This window comes from Oncorhynchus tshawytscha, linkage group LG08 (assembly GCF_018296145.1).
Source record: "Oncorhynchus tshawytscha isolate Ot180627B linkage group LG08, Otsh_v2.0, whole genome shotgun sequence".
NCBI lineage: Eukaryota > Metazoa > Chordata > Actinopteri > Salmoniformes > Salmonidae > Oncorhynchus > Oncorhynchus tshawytscha.
The window spans coordinates 29,959,748-29,980,413 of NC_056436.1; the positions used below are offsets into that span (position 1 = coordinate 29,959,748).

General features: G+C 44.4%; 1 protein-coding gene across 4 annotated transcripts in view; it reads right to left on the reverse strand.

Moving 5' to 3' along the window:
* Positions 1–20,666, reverse strand: part of LOC112256675 (regulator of G-protein signaling 6) — a 58,816-nt gene that overhangs the window by 15,425 nt on the left and 22,725 nt on the right. For all 4 annotated transcript variants that reach the window (XR_002954454.2, XM_024430083.2, XM_024430084.2 and 1 more), the window contains exons 3-5: positions 2,931–3,030; positions 720–770; positions 487–593 (exon numbers count right to left, since the gene is read on the reverse strand). Coding sequence is in view for 3 of the 4 variants with exons in the window: in XM_024430083.2 (XP_024285851.1) it covers positions 487–593; positions 720–770; positions 2,931–3,030 (258 nt within the window). In the remaining variant the exon portion in view is untranslated. The remainder of the gene's footprint in view (positions 1–486; positions 594–719; positions 771–2,930; positions 3,031–20,666) is intronic.

Below are 20,666 nucleotides of genomic sequence, written 5' to 3' on the forward strand. Positions count from 1 at the left end.
ATCTGCAACACTGTACATTGTGCCTCTCCAATTGGTATAATCTATTATAGCAATATTGATATCTATATTTATTACATAGTGATAATACTCAACCATATCTCAAGTGATTTAACCACAGGTTAAGGGAGTAAATTATGGCAGTGAGAGGAGACTGATTATGCAAACATTTCCAAAGCGGTGCGTCCAGACTGATTACAACGCTTGACCTGTATAGTGAGGATCAGACTACTAGAGGAATCTCTCACATCAGTGGCTCTGTTAGAACATATTCTCCCCTGGTTATTTCTGCTTTAGAGCGTAAAGTGAGCAGCCACAAGGTAATGAGGCTACTGTTCTGTTCTGGACAGTTCACAGGGATCATTTATCCACTCCTTTGCCTTCATGTGATAATGGTCATGACACATGTTATGGTTGGTGGTTTGGACAGTAAATCCAGTTTAGGACCACTAAGGATGGTAGGTGCCTGAAAATATCATGGTAGCTTACCTGGAAGCGGTATAAGGTCCCATCATCTTTGAGAGTGAGGACGTGGTCGGAGATGGGGAAGAGGTAACCCTGGGCAGCAATCAGGCTCCCTAAATGGATGGCTTCAGCTGCAGGAGCGAGAACAGGATACTAACGCTGAGTAGAGAAAAATGGCTTCCCTTTTTAATGCTTGAGTAGAGGCTGAGAACAGTGGTCATCCCTGTGAAATATGGCTGTGTACGTAGCAGGCATACCTGAGTCCTCAATTGAGAGGTTTTTCACCAGCCACAGCACAATGTCTGCTCCTGGTATTCAAAAGAAAAGAATGGTTGACAGTGACATTGAAATAGCATTGTACACACAGAAAGCCTCTACACAAAAGACGCAACAGTCCTTGAACTGGTCTCCCCTTAACAATCTATTACTTTTAGCTTACAGCACAGCTACAATACTGACATAGTCGACCAATCAGGCTGTTATCCACCCTTAGTAACTTTTGGAAAAAATAGTGTTTGACCAGATAAAATGCTATTTTACAGTAAATAAATGAACAACATTCTCCAGGGCAGGTGTCCAGGCCCTTTACTTTTTTCAATCATTACTTATGACCTGCCACTGGCTCTGAGTAAAGCCTGTGTGTCTACTGTATGTATGCGGGTGACTCAACACTATACACGTCAGCTACTACAGCGAGTGAAATCACTGCAACACTTAACAAAGAGCTGCAGTTAGTTTCAGAGTGGCTGGCAAGGAATAAGTTAGTCCTAAATATTTCAAAAACAAAAAACATTGTATTTGGGACTAATCATTCACTAAACACTAAACCTCAACAAAATCTTGAGTAATGTGGAAATTGAGCAAGATGATGAGACTAAACTGCTTGGAGTAACCCTGGATTGTGAACTGTTATGGTCAAAACATATTGATGCAACAGTAGCTAAGATTGGGAGAGGTCTGTCCATAATACGTCTAAAATAAAGTGCGGCTCTGCCTTCTTAACAACAATATCAACAAGGCGGGTCCCTAGTTTTATCACACCTGGACTACTGCCCAGTCGTGTGTGCAAGTGCCACAAAATGGGACTTGGGAAAATTACAACTGGCCCAGAACAGGGCAGCACGGCTGGCCCTTAAATGTGCACATAGAGCTAACATTAATAATATACATGCCAATCTCTCATGGCTCAAAGTAGAGGAGAGATTGACTTCGTCACTGCTTGTTTTTGTAAGAAGTATTGACATGTTGAATGAACCGAGCTGTCTGTTTAAACTACCAGCACACAGCTCAGACACCCATGCATACCCCACAAGACATGCCACCAGAGGACTCTTCACAATCCCCAAGTCCAGAACAGACAATGGGAGGCGCACAATACTACAGTACATAGAGCCATGTGCACATGGAACTCAATTCCACATCAAGTAACTCACTAAAATCAGATTTGAAAAAATATAAAAAATACACCTTATGGAACAGTAGGGACTGTGAAGAGTCAAACACACAGGTACAAACACACATAACATACACACTATACACACATGTACACCTGGATTGTTATAGTAGAGTAGTGACCCGAGGGCACACACTTAATGTATTGTGAAATCTGTTGCAAAATGTATTTTAGTGTTTAGAAATGCTATTATAATGTCTATTAATGCCTTACTTTTTGCTGGACCCCAGGAAGAGTAGCAGCTGCCTTGGCAGCAGCTAATGGGGATCCATAATAAATACAAATACAAATGCCCTTGGCTAAGGCTGAATGTGGCATAGGTGAGCAGGTGTTTGCAGGAACAATTCAAACGGAACAATGTGATCTTGGACTAACAATAGGCAGGAAACCAGGTCTTTTGTCTAACTCCTGGACAGCAACATATTTGGCACAATGTTAGCACTTGGGAGTGAGGAGTGAGACTGAGAGAGTCAAGTGTGACACAGCAGGCCTAGGGAGACATGTGAGGGGGTGAGTCACACTCAGAGAGCATCCTCCCACCCACTCCCCACCAGCCCCATAGATACTGTTGACTCTGTTGACTCACAAGCTAACACACATACACCAGCCAAAACTGTCTTACTCACTCACACTGCCCCCTTAAACCATGTCACCCAACACACAACCAGCCACACTGCATAATGACAAGGGCAGCGACATACCAGACATCACATCAGGCTTCTCTGCCAAAACCTTACGGGCTGAGACTGCCTCATCTGTCCCAATCTGCAGAGGCAGCAATTCAAATGAGCCTGAAAGGTCATATTTGCTTTAATGATTCTGACTCCTTCTCTCTCTCTGCTGAGCCACACTGAGTCATCTCTCTCTCTCTCTCTCTGCCTCTCTCTCACGCACACACATGCTGAACATGCACACACACACACACACACACACACACACACACACACACACACACACACACACACACACACACACACACACACACACACACACACACACACACACAGCTGGTCACCTGATACCACACTGGGGATCTTGGACAGGAAGCTCTTGACAGTTCGGATGGCCACCCCTCCTGCCTTCTCATCCTGTATCCGCATAATGACGTCTTCAATCTAACAGGGAGAGGAGAAACAACACAAGTGATCAGGGTTAGAGCACAAAATAAAACTTCCACAGTTTCTCCATAAAAAGTATTCATTTTCATATTATAATCCAATGGTGATGTGGATTACTTGTTGTGTGCTGTGGCCTGCAAAAAAAGGTCTGTTTATTGAGCCCCACAGTTCCCACGGTAACAAGGCACTCCAATGGGAAGATGTTGAGGAAGTCTGTTAGAGTGATTCCTCAGAGGCTAAGATAAACATCACAACTCAAATGCACGGCAGGCAGTGAGTTCCCCACCACATCACACATCAGCAGCCTAAAATTAGGCATGGCTGCACCGTGCTCGTAACTCGCGACTCATGACAAAGACAGGAAACCACACTCCTCCATGCAAACATACACACACACCCTCTGAAAAACATTTCCCCTCACTCTACAGTCAGCCAATATCACTCGCACTGACACATTATGCACACATTTATAGCTCCTTGCAGCAGAGGTTTGCGTTAAGGTGGAGAAGCTTAATAAGGGCTATGTGGTGTGAAAATCTTGGCCTGGTTGTCAGGTCAGGTATGATGTGACTAGGATTAGTGTGTAAGACCTGATCTGCCAATGTCTGATGGACTCTCAGACCAGAAATTCACACCAAATGATTTAGTCACTCATTATTATCCAGAGCCCACCTCACCTTGTGCTCACATTAAATCCTTCATTTTGTGGCAAACACACATACACACACTGACTGTACCAAAGCTGATTATGCTCGAATGAATTCAAAATCCTGATTGTGTGCAAAAGCATATTTGATTTGGCTGCTCCCTACACTTCCCCATCTCAGAAGGGTAATCTGTATTTATCTGCACTGTTAAATGGGAGATGGCATGGTAGTCAGGAGTCAGAAACAATCAGAAAACACTCTTTATCAGTCATTTGTATAGAGCCCTATAGGGAACAGTGATAAAGTCAAGCAATTCCCTGTTGTGTGCCATTGCCATTCCATCATGTTCCTGACCCCCTTCTCTTCCTCTCCTCTCATCCATCATTTAAACTGACACATTTGCACGTGTGAAGTCGATCCATCAGCCTCCTTAGCTTCAGAATGTCATCTCTGAGCAAGCAAGCGCACCAAGAGCCAACTGCCTCCTCTCCTCAGTGGTTGCAGCAGGTTGCAGTTGCACGGCATGCCTCAGTACTGTGTACTCACTAGGACAACTATAGAGATGTGCAGCATTCTGGCCAATACAATTCACACGCCAAGGACAGTAAAGTAAGACTGCACAGCTTTTCAACAAGTGTAAACAACCAGGAGGAACAATCACAAGTAGACCCAATCAGCATGTCTGTCTATGGCTATCATCTCCTTGCCAACCAGCTAAGTGTTAAGTAGATTACGCAGACCCTCAAATTGTCCATATTATATTTAAAAAATATATAGATATATTTCACCTTTATTTAACCAGGTAGGCTAGTTGAGAACAAGTTCTCATTTGCAACTGCGACCTGGCCAAGATAAAGCAAAGCAGTTCGACACATACAACAACATAGAGTTACACATAGAATAAACAAACATACAATCAATAATACAGTAGGAAAATCTATATAAATCAAATCAAATCAAATTTATTTGTTACATACACATGGTTAGCAGATTGTAGCGAAATGCTTGTGCTTCTAGTTCCGACAATGCAGTAATAACCAACGAGTAATCTAACCTAACAATTCCAAAACTACTACCTTATACACACAAGCGTAAAGGGATAAAGAATATGTACATAAAGATATGAATGAGTGATGGTACAGAACGGCATAGGCAAGATGCAGTAGATGGTATAGAGTACAGTATATACATATGAGATGAGTAATGTAGGGTATGTAAACAAAGTGGCATAGTTTAAAGTGGTTAATGATACATGTATTACATAAAGATGCAGTAGATGATATAGAGTACAGTATATACATATACATGAGATGAATAATGTAGGGTATGTAAACATTATATTAAGTATTATTGTTTAAAGTGGCTAGTGATATATTTTACATCAATTTACATCAATTCCCATTATTAAAGTGGCTGGAGTTGAGTCAGTGTGTTGGCAGCAGCCACTCAATGTTAGTGGTGGCTGTTTAACAGTCTGATGGCCTTGAGATAGAAGCTGTTTTTCAGTCTCTCAGTCCCTGCTTTGATGCACCTGTACTGACCTCGCCTTCTGGATGATAGCAGGGTGAACAGGCAGTGGCTCGGGTGGTTGCTGTCCTTGATGATCTTTATGGCCTTTCTGTGACATCGGGTGGTGTAGGTGTCCTGGAGGGCAGGTAGTTTGCCACCGGTGATGCGTTGTGCAGACCTCACTACCCTCTGGAGAGCCTTACGGTTGTGGGCAGAGCAGTTGCCGTACCAGGCGGTGATACAGCCCGACAGGATTCTCTCGATTGTGCATCTGTAGAAGTTTGTGAGTGCTTTTGGTGACAAGCCGAATTTCTTCAGCTTCCTGAGGTTGAAGAGGCGCTGCTGCGCCTTCTTCACGATGCTGTCTGTGTGGGTGGACCAATTCAGTTTGTCTGTGATGTGTACGCCGAGGAACTTAAAACTTACTACCCTCTCCACTACTGTCCCATCGATGTGGATAGGGGGGTGCTCCCTCTGCTGTTTCCTGAAGTCCACAATCATCTCCTTAGTTTTGTTGACTTTGAGTGTGAGGTTATTTTCCTGACACCACACTCCGAGGGCCCTCACCTCCTCCCTGTAGGCCGTCTCGTCATTGTTGGTAATCAAGCCTACCACTGTAGTGTCGTCCGCAAACTTGATGATTGAGTTGGAGGCGTGCGTGGCCACGCATTCGTGAGTGAACAGGGAGTACAGGAGAGGGCTCTGAACGCACCCTTGTGGGGCCACAGTGTTGAGGATCAGCGGGGTGGAGATGTTGTTACCTACCCTCACCACCTGGGGGCGGCCCGTCAGGAAGTCCAGTACCCAGTTGCACAGGGCGGGGTCGAGACCCAGGGTCTCGAGCTTGATGACGAGTTTGGAGGGTACTATGGTGTTAAATGCTGAGCTGTAGTCGAACAGCATTCTCACATAGGTATTCCTCTTGTCCAGATGGGTTAGGGCAGTGGGCAGTGTGGTTGAGATTGCATCGTCTGTGGACCTATTTGGGCGGTAAGCAAATTGGAGTGGGTCTAGGGTGTCAGGTAGGGTGGAGGGGATATGGTCCTTGACTAGTCTCTCAAAGCACTTCATGATGACGGAAGTGAGTGCTATAGGGCAGTAGTCGTTTAGCTCAGTTACCTTAGCTTTCTTGGGAACAGGAACAATGGTGGCCCTCTTGAAGCAGACTGGGATAAGGATTGATTGAATATGTCCGTAAACACACCAGCCAGCTGGTCTGCGCATGCTCTGAAGGCGCGGCTGGGGATGCCGTCTGGGCCTGCAGCCTTGCGAGGGTTAACACGTTTAAATGTTTTACTCGCGTTGGCTGCAGTGAAGGAGAGTCCGCATGTTTTGGTTGCGGGCCATGTCAGTGGCACTGTATTGTCCTCAAAGAGTTATTTGGTCTGCCTGGGAGCAAGACATCCTGGTCCGTGACGGGGCTGATTTTCTTTTTGTAATCCGTGATTGACTGTAGACCCTGCCACATACCTCTTGTGTCTGAGCCATTGAATTGCGACTTTACTTTGTCTCTATACTGACACTTAGCTTGTTTGATTGCCTTGCGGAGGGAATAGCTACACTGTTTGTATTCGGTCATGTTTCCGGTCACCTTGCCCTGGTTAAAAGTAGCGGTTCGTGCTTTCAGTTTCACGCAAATGCTGCTATCAATCCACGGTTTCTGGTTTGGGAATGTTTTAATCGTTGCTATGGGAACAACATCTTCAATGCACGTTCTAATGAACTCGCTCACCGAATCAGCGTATTCGTCAATGTTGTTGTTGGACACAGTGCGGAACATATCCCAGTCCACGTGATGGAAGCAGTCTTGAAGCGTGGAATCAGATTGGTCGGACCAGCGTTGAACCGACCTCAGCGCGGGAGCTTCTTGTTTTAGATTCTGTCTGTAGGCAGGGAGCAACAAAATGGAGTCGTGGTCAGCTTTTCCGAAAGTAGTGCAAGTAGACAATGGACCTGATCTGACAGCTCAGAGCCTCTGCTCTTTTCTGTCCATAAGAAACAATTGGATTGGTGGAAGAGGCAGGGCAGGCCAGGAGCAAGGAAGGAGGGTGTGGTCAAGCAAGGCATCCCCCGAGGCTGAATGCCCTAAGGCTTTTATCAGAATGGTCGTAGATTAGTTTCGCCTTTTTGCTTTTCCCGACATGAGTTTGTGGTGTTTTGTTTTAAAAATAGAAGTAAAAAATAAAAAAATAAAAAAGAAGTAAAAAATAAAAAAATAAAAATAAATAAATAAGGGATTTTAAAAAAAACGGCATTAAAATTATAGCTCACAGCTGTGCATGGGAGAGGGGTGGGGACGCTAAAGAGTGCATTCACATATATCTACACATTTTCATACACACACATTTTTTTGTTGGTATTTTGTATTTTTGTATTTTTTCTTCTAGGTCAGTTTCAGCATTATGGACATGGGTGTATCTGTGGTCCATTTGGCCTGTCCCACGGCTTCCTTCCAAAAGTTGGGCGGGGGAGGGCCTTATATGCGTCGCAGAAGTTAGAATAGCAATGATCCAAGGTTTTACCAGCCCTGGTTGCGCAATCGATATGCTGATGCAATTTAGGGAGTCTTGTTTTCAGATTAGCCTTGTTAAAATCCCCAGCTACAATGAATGCAGCCTCAGAATATGTGGTTTCCAGTTTGCAAAGAGTCAAATAAAGTTTGTTTAGAGCCATCGATATGTCTGCTTGGGGGGGAATATATACGGCTGTGATTATAATCGAAGAGAATTCCCTTGGTAGATAATGCGGTCGACATTTGATTGTGAGGAATTCTAAATCAGGTGAACAGAAGGACTTGAGTTCCTGTATGTTGTTGTGTCCACACCATGTCTCGTTAACCATAAGGCATACGCCCCCGCCCCTCTTCTTACCAGAAAGATGTTTGTTTCTGTCGGCGCGATGCGTGAAGAAACCAGCTGGCTGCACCTTTTCCGTTAGCGTCACTCAAGTGAGCCATGAAGCAAAGAACGTTACAGTCTCTGATGTCCCTCTGGAATGCTACCCTTGCTCGGATTTCATCAACCTTGTTGTCAAGAGACTGGACATTGGCGAGAAGTGTGCTAGGGAGTGGTGCGCGATGTGCCCATCTCCGGAGCCTGACCAGAAGACCGCTTTGTTTCCCTCTTTTACGATGTCTTTGTTTTGGGTCGCAGGCTGGGATCCATTCCGTTGTCCTGAGTGAAAGGCAGAACACAGGACCCGCTTCGGGAAAGTCATATTCCTGGTCGTACTGATGGTGAGTTGACGTTACAGCATGTGCAAATGAGGTAGGATATGAGAGGTAACGCAATAAATCAGCCATGGTGGCAAAGTAATTACAATATAGCAATTAAACACTGGAATTGTAGGATGTGCAGAGGATGAATGTGCAAGTTGAGATACTGGGGTGCAAAGCAGCAAGATAAATAAATAAATACAGTATGGGGACGAGGTAGATTGGATGAGCTATTTACAGATGAGCTATGTACAGGTGCAGTGATCTGTGAGCTGCTCTGACAGCTGGTGCTTAAAGATAATGAGGGAGGTAAGAGTCTGCAGCTTCAGAGATTTTTGCAGTTCGTTCCAGTCATTGGCAGCAGAGAACTGGAAGGAGAAGCAGCCAAAGGAAGAATTGGCTTTGGGGGTGACCAGTGCTGCTATGGTGATCAGTGAGCTGAGATAAGGCGGGGCTTTACCTAGCAGAGACTTGTAGATGACCTGGAGCCAGTGGGTTTGGCGACGAGTATGAAGCGAGGGCCAGCCAACGAGAGCATACAGGTCGCAGTGGTGGGTACTATATGGGGCTTTGGTGACAAAACAGATGGCACTGTGATAGACTGCATCCAATTTGTTGAGTAGAGTGTTGGAGGCTATTTTGTAAATGACATTGCCGAAGTCGAGGATCGGTAGGATGGTCAGTTTTACGATGTATGTTTGGCAGCAGGAGTGAAAGATGCTCTGTTGCGAAATAGGAAGCCGATTCTAGATTTAATTTTGGATTGGAAATGTTTAATGTGAGTCTGGAAGGAGAGTTTACAGTCTAAACAGACACCTAGGTATTTGTAGTTGTCCACATAAGTCAGAACTGTCCAGAGTAGTGATGCTGGATGGGTGGGCAGGTGCGGGCAGCGATCGATTGAAGAGCATGCATTTAGTTTTACTTGAATTTAAGAGCAGTTGGAGGCCACGGAAGGAGAGTTGTATGGCATTGAAACTCATCTGAAGGTTAGTTAACACAGTGTCCAAAGAAGGGCCAGAGGTATACAGAATGGTGTCGTCTGTGTAGAGGTGTATCAGAGAATCACCAGCAGCAAGAGCGACATAATTGATGTATACAGAGAAGAGAGTCAGCCCGAGAATTGAACCCTGTGGCACCCCCACAGAGACTGCCAGAGGTCCGGACAACAGGCCCTCCGATTTGACACACTGAACTCTATCGGAGAAGTAGTTGGTGATCCAAGTGAGGCCGTCATTTGAGAAACCAAGGCTGTTGAGTCTGCCAATAAGAATGTTGTGATTGACAGAGTCGAAAGCCTTAGCCAGGTCGATGAATACAGCTGCACAGTAATGTCTCTTATTGATGGCAGTTATGATATCGTTTAGGACCTTGAGCGTGGCTAAGGTGCACCCATGACCAGCTCGGAAACCAGATTGCATAGCGGAGAAGGTAGATTCGAAATGGTCAGTAATCTGTTTGTTAACTTGGCTTTCAAAGACCTTAGAAAGGCAGGGTAGAATAGATATAGGTCTGTAGCAGTTTGGGTCTAGAGTGTCTCCCCCTTTGAAGAAGGGGATGACGGCGGCAGCTTTCCAATCTATGGGAATCTCAGACGATACGAAAGAGAGGTTGAACAGACTAGTAAATGGGATTGCAACAATTTTGGCAGATAATTTTAGAAAGAGAGGGTCCATATTGTCTAGCCTGGCGATCTGTAGGGGTCCAGATTTTGCAGCTCTTTTAGAATATCAGCTATCTGGATTTGGGGGAAGGAGAAGTGGGGGAGGTTTGGGTGAGTTGCTGTGGGGAGCGCAGGGCTGGTGACTGGGGTAGGGGTAGCCATGTGTAAAGCATGGCCAGCCGTAGAAAAATGCTTATCGAAATTCTCAATTATTGTGGATTTACCGGTAGTGACAGTGTTTCCTAGCCTCAGTGCAGTGGGCAGCTGGGAGGAGGTGCTCTTATTCTCCATGGACTTTACAGTGTCCCAGAACATTTTAGAGTTTGTACTACAGGATCCAAATTTCTGTTTGAAAAAGCTAGCCTTAGCTTTCCTAACTGCCTGTGTATATTAGTTCCTAACTTCCCTGAAAAGATGCATATCACGGGGATATTCAATGCTAAATCAGAACGTGTTTTTGTGCTGGTCAAGGGCAGACAGGTCTGGAGAGAACCAAGGGCTATATCTATTCCTGGTTCTACGTTTTTTGAATGGGGCATGCTTATTTAAGATGGTGAGGAAGGCACTTTTAACGAATAACCAGGGATCCTCTATTGACGGAATGAGGTCAATATCCTTCCAGGAGTCCAGAGTGAGCTTCAGGAGTATCCCAGGAGCCCTAGCCGGGAGATGGATCTAGCATGGGCTAGCGCCAGGCTAGTTGGTGCTAGCTCCGGGATGGAAACGTTAGCCAGGAGTAGTCAACCCGGGTTGCAGTTAGCTAGCTGCGATGATCCAGATGAAAAGGTTCAGAGTTTGTTGTAGGAATCCGGGGATATGGAGAGAAAAATAGATCCGGTATGCTCTGGTTTGAAACGCGTTGTACGAAATGGCGAGAGCTTTCCGAGCTAAAGGTTAGCGGATGACCGCTAGCAGTGGTTAGCTGATTGATAGATGATAGCTGAAAGCTAGTTAGCTAGCTAGCTTCAATTGAGGTATTCCAGTTTGGAGGTAAATAGAAATAGTTTAGAAAAAAACAGATCCACACCACATTGGGTGAGGCGGGTTGCCGGAGAGTATTTTGAAGTTGAGGTTTTAGGAAAGATATTAAAAAGAATGCGAAGAAAATATATAAAAATATATATGGGACGCGACAAGACGCCATCTTGGAACGAAAAATATATATACCTGAGCAACACATTTGAGATGCTTATGGATTTAATAATATCCCTACAATGTTTCAGACCGAGGAGAGGAGAAGAAATAGTGAGGCAAGACAATTACAATTCTCTCACCATGAGTGTCTTCATATGAATTATTAAATGAAAGCTCATCCACAGAGAATTTCTGCCTTTACACAGACTGTGCTGTTGCTGTGCTGTTGATACCTCTTCACAGACTGCTCTTAGAGAGAGAGAGAGAGAGAGAGAGAGAGAGAGAGAGAGAGAGAGAGAGAGAGAGAGAGACCACAGTGCATCAAGAAACAGAGATTTTACAGTATGCTACAGTAACATTCCTGTCTTTAGCCGGTGTGTTGTGAGCAGAGACATTTTAGAATGGCACAATCAGTCAACCATATTTACTGCCTTCCTGTGTATGAATACAAACCTTGAGATAAAACAATGGGGAAAAAGCTTGGAAACCATTTCCATTTTGTACAATGCAGTGCCTCTCCACACACCCTGAGAAAGTCAATGAAAGGATTGAGTTATTTTGTTCTTGTGTAATAATGGATCTTGAACTCCATAACAGCATTTAAAATAACTCATTATCTCCCTATAGGATGACAGTGGACACGAAGTACTTGGCAGGGGTACAGAACCTTGCCGTATCTTTTTGCTATGGAAGCTAATGGTGTTTGCAGCTTGGTGTGGAGGGCTTTGAGAGCTGAACATTCCTGCTAGCAGGCGATAACAGCACTTTACCCCTTTGCACTGAGCTCTATAAATGGCAATCGTGCGTGCACGTGAGTGTGTGTGTGTGTGTGTGCTGCGTGCGCGTGCGTGTGCTGGGCCCCGTTGTCAACAATCTCTCTTATCAGTGAGGCTACTGAGGGCCCATGCTGCTGTCAGGGGAGTGCCACCATTTCACTCAGCCAGACGCCCCGGGACGCTCCCTGACCAGCCATTACAGAGTGGAGTGTGAGGGCCCAGTGGAGGTAACAGGGTCAGGCACGTGTGAGAGTGGCTGTTTGAACCTACAGAAGCCTAATGATGCTAGAATCTTAGAAACACAATTTAGAAACACAGAAACACCATGAGGTCTTGTGGTACCATGTAAGCTGTGTGGTTTCGATTACCAACTGGAGTTTCTATCTCATTGAAACAGTGGTGTTTCTGTAGGGAGCTATTACTGGATATGAGAAAGAACTACATTTCCACCAACCAGGATGTGTTTAAATACCGGTCATGACAAGAGCCTTTGCTCAAATTGTGACTAATACTAACTACAGTACCTTAAATCTGTAAATGGTGCTAGACAAGCTAATAATAAGATAATAAAGTCTCCCAAAATGAGAAAAGTCTCCCAAAATGAGGCCTTGATAAAAAATGTATAAGGCTGTAATAGAGCATTAATGATTCAACAGCCGTCACCTCCACAGACACACTCGTCATTGACATTTATGGCTGTGAAAGTCATGATGGCCAATCGGAAAACTTTTAAGACTGTTTTCTGACCTACTTTCTTCTAAATGAGGTTCTCTGTACTGCTCAATTAACATATGAGCAGAGCCCAACAATTTGAAATATAGAATAGACTTCTGATAAGTGCATATTGGATAAGTGTAAACTCTTTCTACGTGCAGTGAGAGTTCACAGACCCCGTACATTCTTCTGACTTGCTCTGGATATCTTCATATGGATTAGTGCATGCTTTCTAACAGTCCAAAGCCATCACAATGAACTGTTTATGGAGCAAGTAACTTTTAGGCAAGAAATCAAACATACTTTTTTTTCTCCTAGGACCAGCCAGGCATCACACTGTGGGAATAGCAATCTGATGTCTAGCTTGGTGCCAGCTGGTCTGGTCTGCTCTAGGGATGCAGGTGTGAATGAGGGCTGCTGGGGTAGAGAGAGTCTCCCTGTACCGTCTATGGTCCAGAGGGGGGCCTGCTGCAGGTCTAATCATGAAGAGGGGGCTCCGGGTGTTAGGGAGCCTCTCCTGGATTTGTTTCACCAGGGAGAGGAACTGTGACAGCTACTGGGACAACCCTCACATGCAGCAGGACAAGCAATGACTGGAAAGGACAAAAGTGGAGAAATCAAATACACACATACAGTATAGTTTACAGTCACTCACCTCCCTCCCTAGTGCTTTAGGCAGTCATTACGAAACCCATGTACCTGCTCAAGCCATTATTCTCTTTCCTGCTGACTTATCAACAATGTAGAATGTCTTGAAAACAGAAATGCATTAATTGAGGAATGTGTATTGGAAATAGTCCCATTATAATTCTCAACAGTATACATCTCAGTTATGTGTGCGTTTTCAGTGTTTTATGACAGTATGTTCCTGTTCCCAAGCGGATAATTTTGCACCTTACTGAAGCCATTTTCCTCCACCAACATAGCTCATCCTTTTGATCACCGGAAAGCCTGGATTGTACTGCAAACACATCTAAATGAATCTTTCAGCGTGGAGAAAAAGCATAATCACTAAAATCCTGGTTTGGATTTAAGCTCCAGAAGGTGAAAATCCATATTCTACCACGTCCTTGCTGTTTCATTGTTCTGATGAGAGTCTTTGGGTTGTGGTTGTTTAACTGTAAGGTTGGCACACAATGCAGGAGGAAGTTATGATCATCCACTGTAGCATAAGACAACTCATTTCAGGGGGGGCATTGGGCTTCTGAAAAAGAACCCTCAGCCACGTTTCCACAGCTAAGACTGTGACCGCTTCAACCTTGCTTCTGCAATACTCAGTATGTTGAAAACGTATTTATTCTTATAAAAATCTAATCCAGACATTGTTACAGCGACAGGCCAAACTTTTAGAAGTGAGTCTGAGTCACATACTCTGCTCAGATAGTTAATCTGTAGCACCTTCACATTGCCACAGGCAGGGCATCAGCAGTTTTCATTGTTAACTTTTCAGCCAGTAACCTCAGTGGTCATTCAACATTCTGAGCCTGCTCTGGTAAAATGGGGCAGAGGTGCAGCATACTGAAAAAGACCCAATTAGCTGCAGCTTGATTGACTGTTCAGCCTGCAGGCCTACTGGAGCCGAGGTCCACAGGAAAAGCCCAAGTGTGAATATGTGTGTGATTCAGAACCAAGGCCTACATGGTCAAAGTGTTGATGGCAATGGGAGTTGCCTGCTTGGGCCAGTTGGAGCTCCCTTGTTAAAGAGACTAATAAGAGACTAATAATGGTGCCGGAGGAGATGGCTGACGTTTTACGGGCTCCTCACCAATTGTGCTTGTGGTTTTTCACATTATTTGTAACTTATTTTGTACATAATGTTTCTGCCACTGTCTCTTATGACCAAAAATAGTTTCTAGATATTAGGACAGTGATTCCTCACCTCGTACTGGACCAAGATTTTTTATTTAACGAGTCGGACGCAAAGGATTTACTAAAAACACCGGACAAGGCCCAAATCCCCGTCATGAAGAAGAGACAGAGATATTGGGGATGTAGGTCGGGTTGCCTTGTAAGGATCCGACGGCAAGTGGGTAAACCGCCTCTACCATCAGTCCTATTAGCCAACGTGATTAGATAATAAACTGGATGAGCTCCGATCAAGACTATCTTACCAACGGGACATTAAAAACTGTAATATCTTACGTTTTACTGAGACGTGGCTGAACGACGAAATGGATAACATATAGCTGGCTGGGTTTTCCGTGCATCGGCAAGATAGAACAGCTGCCTCCAGTAAGACAGGGGGTAGTGGTCTGTGTCTATTTGTCAATAACAGCTGGTGCACAAAATCTAATATTAAGGAAGTCTCAAGGTTTTGCTCATCTCATGATAAACTATAGACCACACTATTTACCAAGAGAGTTTTCATCTACATTTTTCATAGCTGTCTATTTACCACCACAAACCGATGCTGGCACTAAGAACGCACTCAACAACCTGTATAAGGCCATAAGCAAACAAGAAAATGCTCATCCAGAGATGGCTCTCCTAGTGGCCGGGGACTTTAATGCAGGGAAACTTGAATCCGTTTGAACTCATTTCTATCAGCATGTTACAAGAGCAACCAGAAGGGGAAAAAACTATAGACCACCTTTACTCCACACACAGAGACACGAACAAAGCTCTCCCTCGCCCTCCATTTGGCAAATCTGACCATAACTCTATCCTCCTGATTCCTGCTTACAAGCAAAAACTAAAGCAGGAAGTACCAGTGACTCGCTCAATACGAAAATGGTCAGATTATGCAGATGCAAAGCTACCTGACTGTTTAGCTAGCACAGACTGGAATAAAATATTTCAACTCCCGATCAGCGCAGCGGTCTAAGGCACTGCATCTCAGTGCTAGAGGCATCACTACAGACCCTGGTTCGATCCTGGACTGTATCACAACCAGACGTGATCGGGAGTCCCGTAGAGCGGCGCACAATCAAATCAAATCAAATCGAATTTTATTTGTCACATACACATGGTTAGCAGATGTTAATGCGAGTGTAGCGAAATGCTTGTGCTTCTAGTTCCGACAATGCAGTAATAACCAACAAGTAATCTAACTAACAATTCCAAAACTACTGTCTTATACACAGTGTAAGGGGATAAAGAATATGTACATAAGGATATATGAATGAGTGATGGTACAGAGCAGCATAGGCAAGATACAGTAGATGGTATTCGAGTACAGTATATACATATGAGATGAGTATGTAAACAAAGTGGCATAGTTAAAGTGGCTAGTGATACATGTATTACATAAGGATACAGTCGATGATATAGAGTACAGTATATACGTATGCATATGAGATGAATAATGTAGGTTAAGTAACATTATATAAGGTAGCATTGTTTAAAGTGGCTAGTGATATATTTACATCATTTCCCATCAATTCCCATTATTAAAGTGGCTGGAGTTGAGTCAGTGTCAGTGTGTTGGCAGCAGCCACTCAATGTTAGTGGTGGCTGTTTAACAGTCTGATGGCCTTGAGATAGGAGCTGTTTTTCAGTCTCTCGGTCCCAGCTTTGATGCACCTGTACTGACCTCGCCTTCTGGATGATAGCGGGGTGAACAGGCAGTGGCTCGGGTGGTTGATGTCCTTGAGGATCTTTATGGCCTTCCTGTAACATCGGGTGGTGTAGGTGTCCTGGAGGGCAGGTAGTTTGCCCCCGGTGATGCGTTGTGCAGACCTCACTACCCTCTGGAGAGCCTTACGGTTGAGGGCGGAGCAGTTGCCGTACCAGGCGGTGATACAGCCCGCCAGGATGCTCTCGATTGTGCATCTGTAGAAGTTTGTGAGTGCTTTTGGTGACAAGCCAAATTTCTTCAGCCTTCTGAGGTTGAAGAGGCGCTGCTGCGCCTTCCTCACGATGCTGTCTGTGTGAGTGGACCAATTCAGTTTGTCTGTGATGTGTATGCCGAGGAACTTAAAACTTGCTACCCTCTCCACTACTGTTCCATCGATGTGGATAGGGGGTGTGTTCCCTCTGCTGTTTCCTGAAGTCCACAATCATCTCCTTAGTTTTGTTGACGTTGAGTGTGAGGTTATTTTCCTGACACCACACTCCGAGGGCCCTCACCTCCTCCCTGTAGGCCGTCTCGTCGTTATTGGTAATCAAGCCTACCACTGTTGTGTCGTCCGCAAACTTGATGATTGAGTTGGAGGCGTGCGTGGCCACGCAGTCGTGGGTGAACAGGGAGTACAGGAGAGGGCTCAGAACGCACCCTTGTGGGGCCCCAGTGTTGAGGATCAGCGGGGAGGAAATGTTGTTGCCTACCCAATTGGCCCAGAGTTGTGAGGGTTTGGCCAGGGTAGGGCGTCATTGTAAATAAGAATTTGTTCTTAACTTCACTAGGGTAGGGGGCAGTATTTTCACTTCCGGATGAAAGGCATGCCCAAAGTAAACTGCCTGCTACTCAGGCCCAGAAGCTAGGATATGGATATAATTGGTTGATTTGGATGTAAAACATTCCAAAGTTTCCAAAACACCGTCTGTGAATATAACAGAACTGATTTGGCAGGCGAAAACCTGAGTTAGTTTTCTATTGAATGCCATTACAGTATCAATTTTTTTAACCTTTATTTAACTAGGCAAGTCAGTTAAGAACAAATTCTTATTTTCAATGACAGCCTAGGAACAGTGGGTTAACTGCCTGTTCAGTGGCAGAACGACAGATTTGTACCTTGTCAGCTCCAGCTTGCAACCTTCCGGTTCCTAGTCCAACTCTCTAACCACTAGGCTACCCTGCCACCCCCATTGACTTAGGACTTAAATTGCACTTCCTATGGCTTCCACTAGATGTCAACAGTCTTTAGAAATGGTTTCAGGCTTGTATTCTGAAAAATGAGAGAGTAAGACCACTCTGCATGAGTGGACCCTACAGTGTCCCAGAGATTTTTCATGTGCACGACCGAGAGTTTACCTTTTATATTGACGACGTTATTGACCGGTTGAAATATTATTGATTATTTAGGCTAAAAACAACCCGAGGCTTGATTATAAACACAGTTTGAAATGTTTCTATGAACTTTACGGATACTATTTGGATTTTTCGTCTGCCTGTGGTGACTGCGTTTGAGCTTGTGGATTACTGAACAAAATGCGCAAACAAAGTTTTTTTGTCGTAAACAGGGACTTTATCGAACAAACAAACATTTATTGAGTAAATGGGAGTCTTGTGAGTGCAACTATATAAAGATCATCAAAGGTAAGTGATTCATTTTATCTCTATTTCTGACTTGTGTAACTCCTCTACTTGGCTGGTAACTGTTTGTAATGACTTGTCGGCTGGGCGCTGTTCTCAGATAATCGCATGGTATGGTATGCTTTCGCCGTAAAGCCTTTTTGAAATCTGACACGTGGTTGGATTAACAAGAAGTTAATATTTAAACCGATGTTTAACACTTGTATGTTTTATGAATTTTTATAATGAGTATTTCTGTTTTTGAATTTGGCGCTCTGAAATTTCACTGGATGTTGGCCAGGTGGGATGCTAGCGTCCCATGTACCCTAGTGAGGTTAACTGACTTGCCTAGTTAAATAAAATATTATTTTGACGGCATTGAGGAGTACACCACATCAGTCACTGGCTTCATCAATTAGTGCATCGAGGATGTCATCCCCACAGTGACCGTACGCACATACCCCAACCAGAAGCCACAGAATACAGGCAACATCCTCACTGAGCTAAAAGGTAGAGCTGCTGATTTCAAGGAGTGGGACTCTAACCCAGAAGCTTATAAGAAATCCCACTATGCCCTCCGACAAAACATCAAACAGGCAAAATGTCAATACAGGACTAAGATTGAATCCTACTACACCGGTTCCGACGCTCGTCCAACCTTTAAACAGGTCAACATTCACAAGACGGTTTACCAGGACGTGTACTCCAAGCTTGTGCTGACCAACTGGCAGGTGTCCTCACTGACATTTTCAACCTGTCCCTGACCGAGTCTGCAATACCAACATGTTTCAAGCAGACCCTCATAGTCCCTGTACCTAAGAACACCAAGGTAACATGCCTAAATTACTACCGACCCGTAGCACTCACGTCTGTAGCCATGAAGGGCTTTGAAATGCTGGTCATGGCTCAAATCAACACCATTATCCCAGAAACCCTTAACCCACTCCAATTTGTATACCAATCCAACAGATCCCCAGATGACGCAATCTCTATTGGACTCCACACTGCCTTTTCCCACCTGGACAAAAGGAACACCTACGTGAGAATGCTATTCATTGACTTCAACTAAGCGTTCAACCCCATAGTGCCCTCAAAGCTCATTACTAAGCTAGAGACCCTGGGACTAAACACCTCCTTCTGCAACTCGATCCTGGACTTCCTGACAGGCCTCCCCCAGGTGGTAAGGGTAGGTAAAAACACTTCTGCCACGCTGATCCTCAACACGGGTCACCTCAGGGGTTTGTGTTCAGTCCCCTCCTGTACTCCCTGTTCACCCATGACTGCATGGCCAAGCACGACTCCAACACCATCATTCATTTTGCCAATGACACAACACTGGCAGTGTGGTGCCAGGACAACAACCTCTCCCTCAAAGTGATCAAGACAAAGGAGATGATTGTGGACTACAGCAAAAGGAGGGCTGAGCACGTCCCCATTCTCATTGACGGGGCTGTAGTGGAGCAGGTTGAGAGCTTCAAGTTCCTTGGTGTCCACATCACCAACAAACTACATGGTCCCAAACACACCAAGACAGTCATGAAGAAGGCATGACAATGCCTATTCCCCCTCAAGAGACTGAAAAGATTTGCGTGGGTCCTCAGATCCTCAAAATGTATACAGCTGCACCATCGAGAGCATCACCACCTGGTATGGCAATTCTTTGGCCTCCGACCGCAAGGCACTACAGAAGGTAGTGCTTTCAGCCCAGTACATCACTGGGTCCAAGCTTCCTGCCATCCAGGACCTCTATATTAGGCGGTGTCAGTGGAAGGCCCTAAAAATTGTCAAAGACTTCAGCCACCCTGGTCATAGACTGTTCTCTCTGCTACCGCACTTTACAGTCACTTTACAGTCACTTTACCTACATGTACATATTACCTTCATTTTATTATTATTTTTCCTTATTCAACCTTTATTTAACTAGGCAAGTCAGTTAAGAATAAATTATTATTTTACAATGATGGCCTACCCCGGCCAAACCCTCCCCTAACCCGGGCGATGCTGGGCCAATTGTGCGCCGCACTATTGGACTCCCGATCACGGCCTGTTTGACCCAATTACCTCGACTGGGCTGTACCTGTCCCCCTGTATATATATTTTTTATGTCATTATTTTCTACTTTTGTTTATTTTAGTAAATACTTTCATAACACTTATTTTTCTTAAAACTGCTTGTTGGTTAAAGGCTTGTAAGTGAACATTTCACTGTAAGGTCTACACCTGTTGTATTCAGCGCATGTGACAAATACAATTTGATTTGATTTAATTTGATTTAATATAGGCGTGTAGTGGGAGAATGGGAAGGAAGAGGAGGGTCTACATGGGCTTTAGTTTCCATAGCAACATTCATAGAGACGAGGGGAACGGAGCAATTAAAAGTTTGTTGAATTTCTCCCTACATGGGAATAGAGCCAGATAGACTCAATTTACAATTACCGATCAGGCCTGTAGAGAGGGATAATCTAGTCAGTAGTCAGCACTTCCCTTTGAAACACAGGGATGAAGAGAAACAACACGAATACAAGAAAAACATCCTCCCATGCAATCATCTGTTGTTACAGACTCAATGTGTTGCATGAGTGCAGACAACACAAACAAGCATTTGAATCCCTCAGTCACAATGAATGGTTCACTTTTAGAACTAAGATTCATTTCAAGAGACACAATTATGACAGATGTACTTGAAAAGCATGAGCAATTCCAGGATAGAAACAAGTAACCCTATAATATCCTATATCAAGACCAACACAGCCAATGCTTTGGATCTCATTCACTAAAACTGCAGTCCATCTATTGAAAACAAC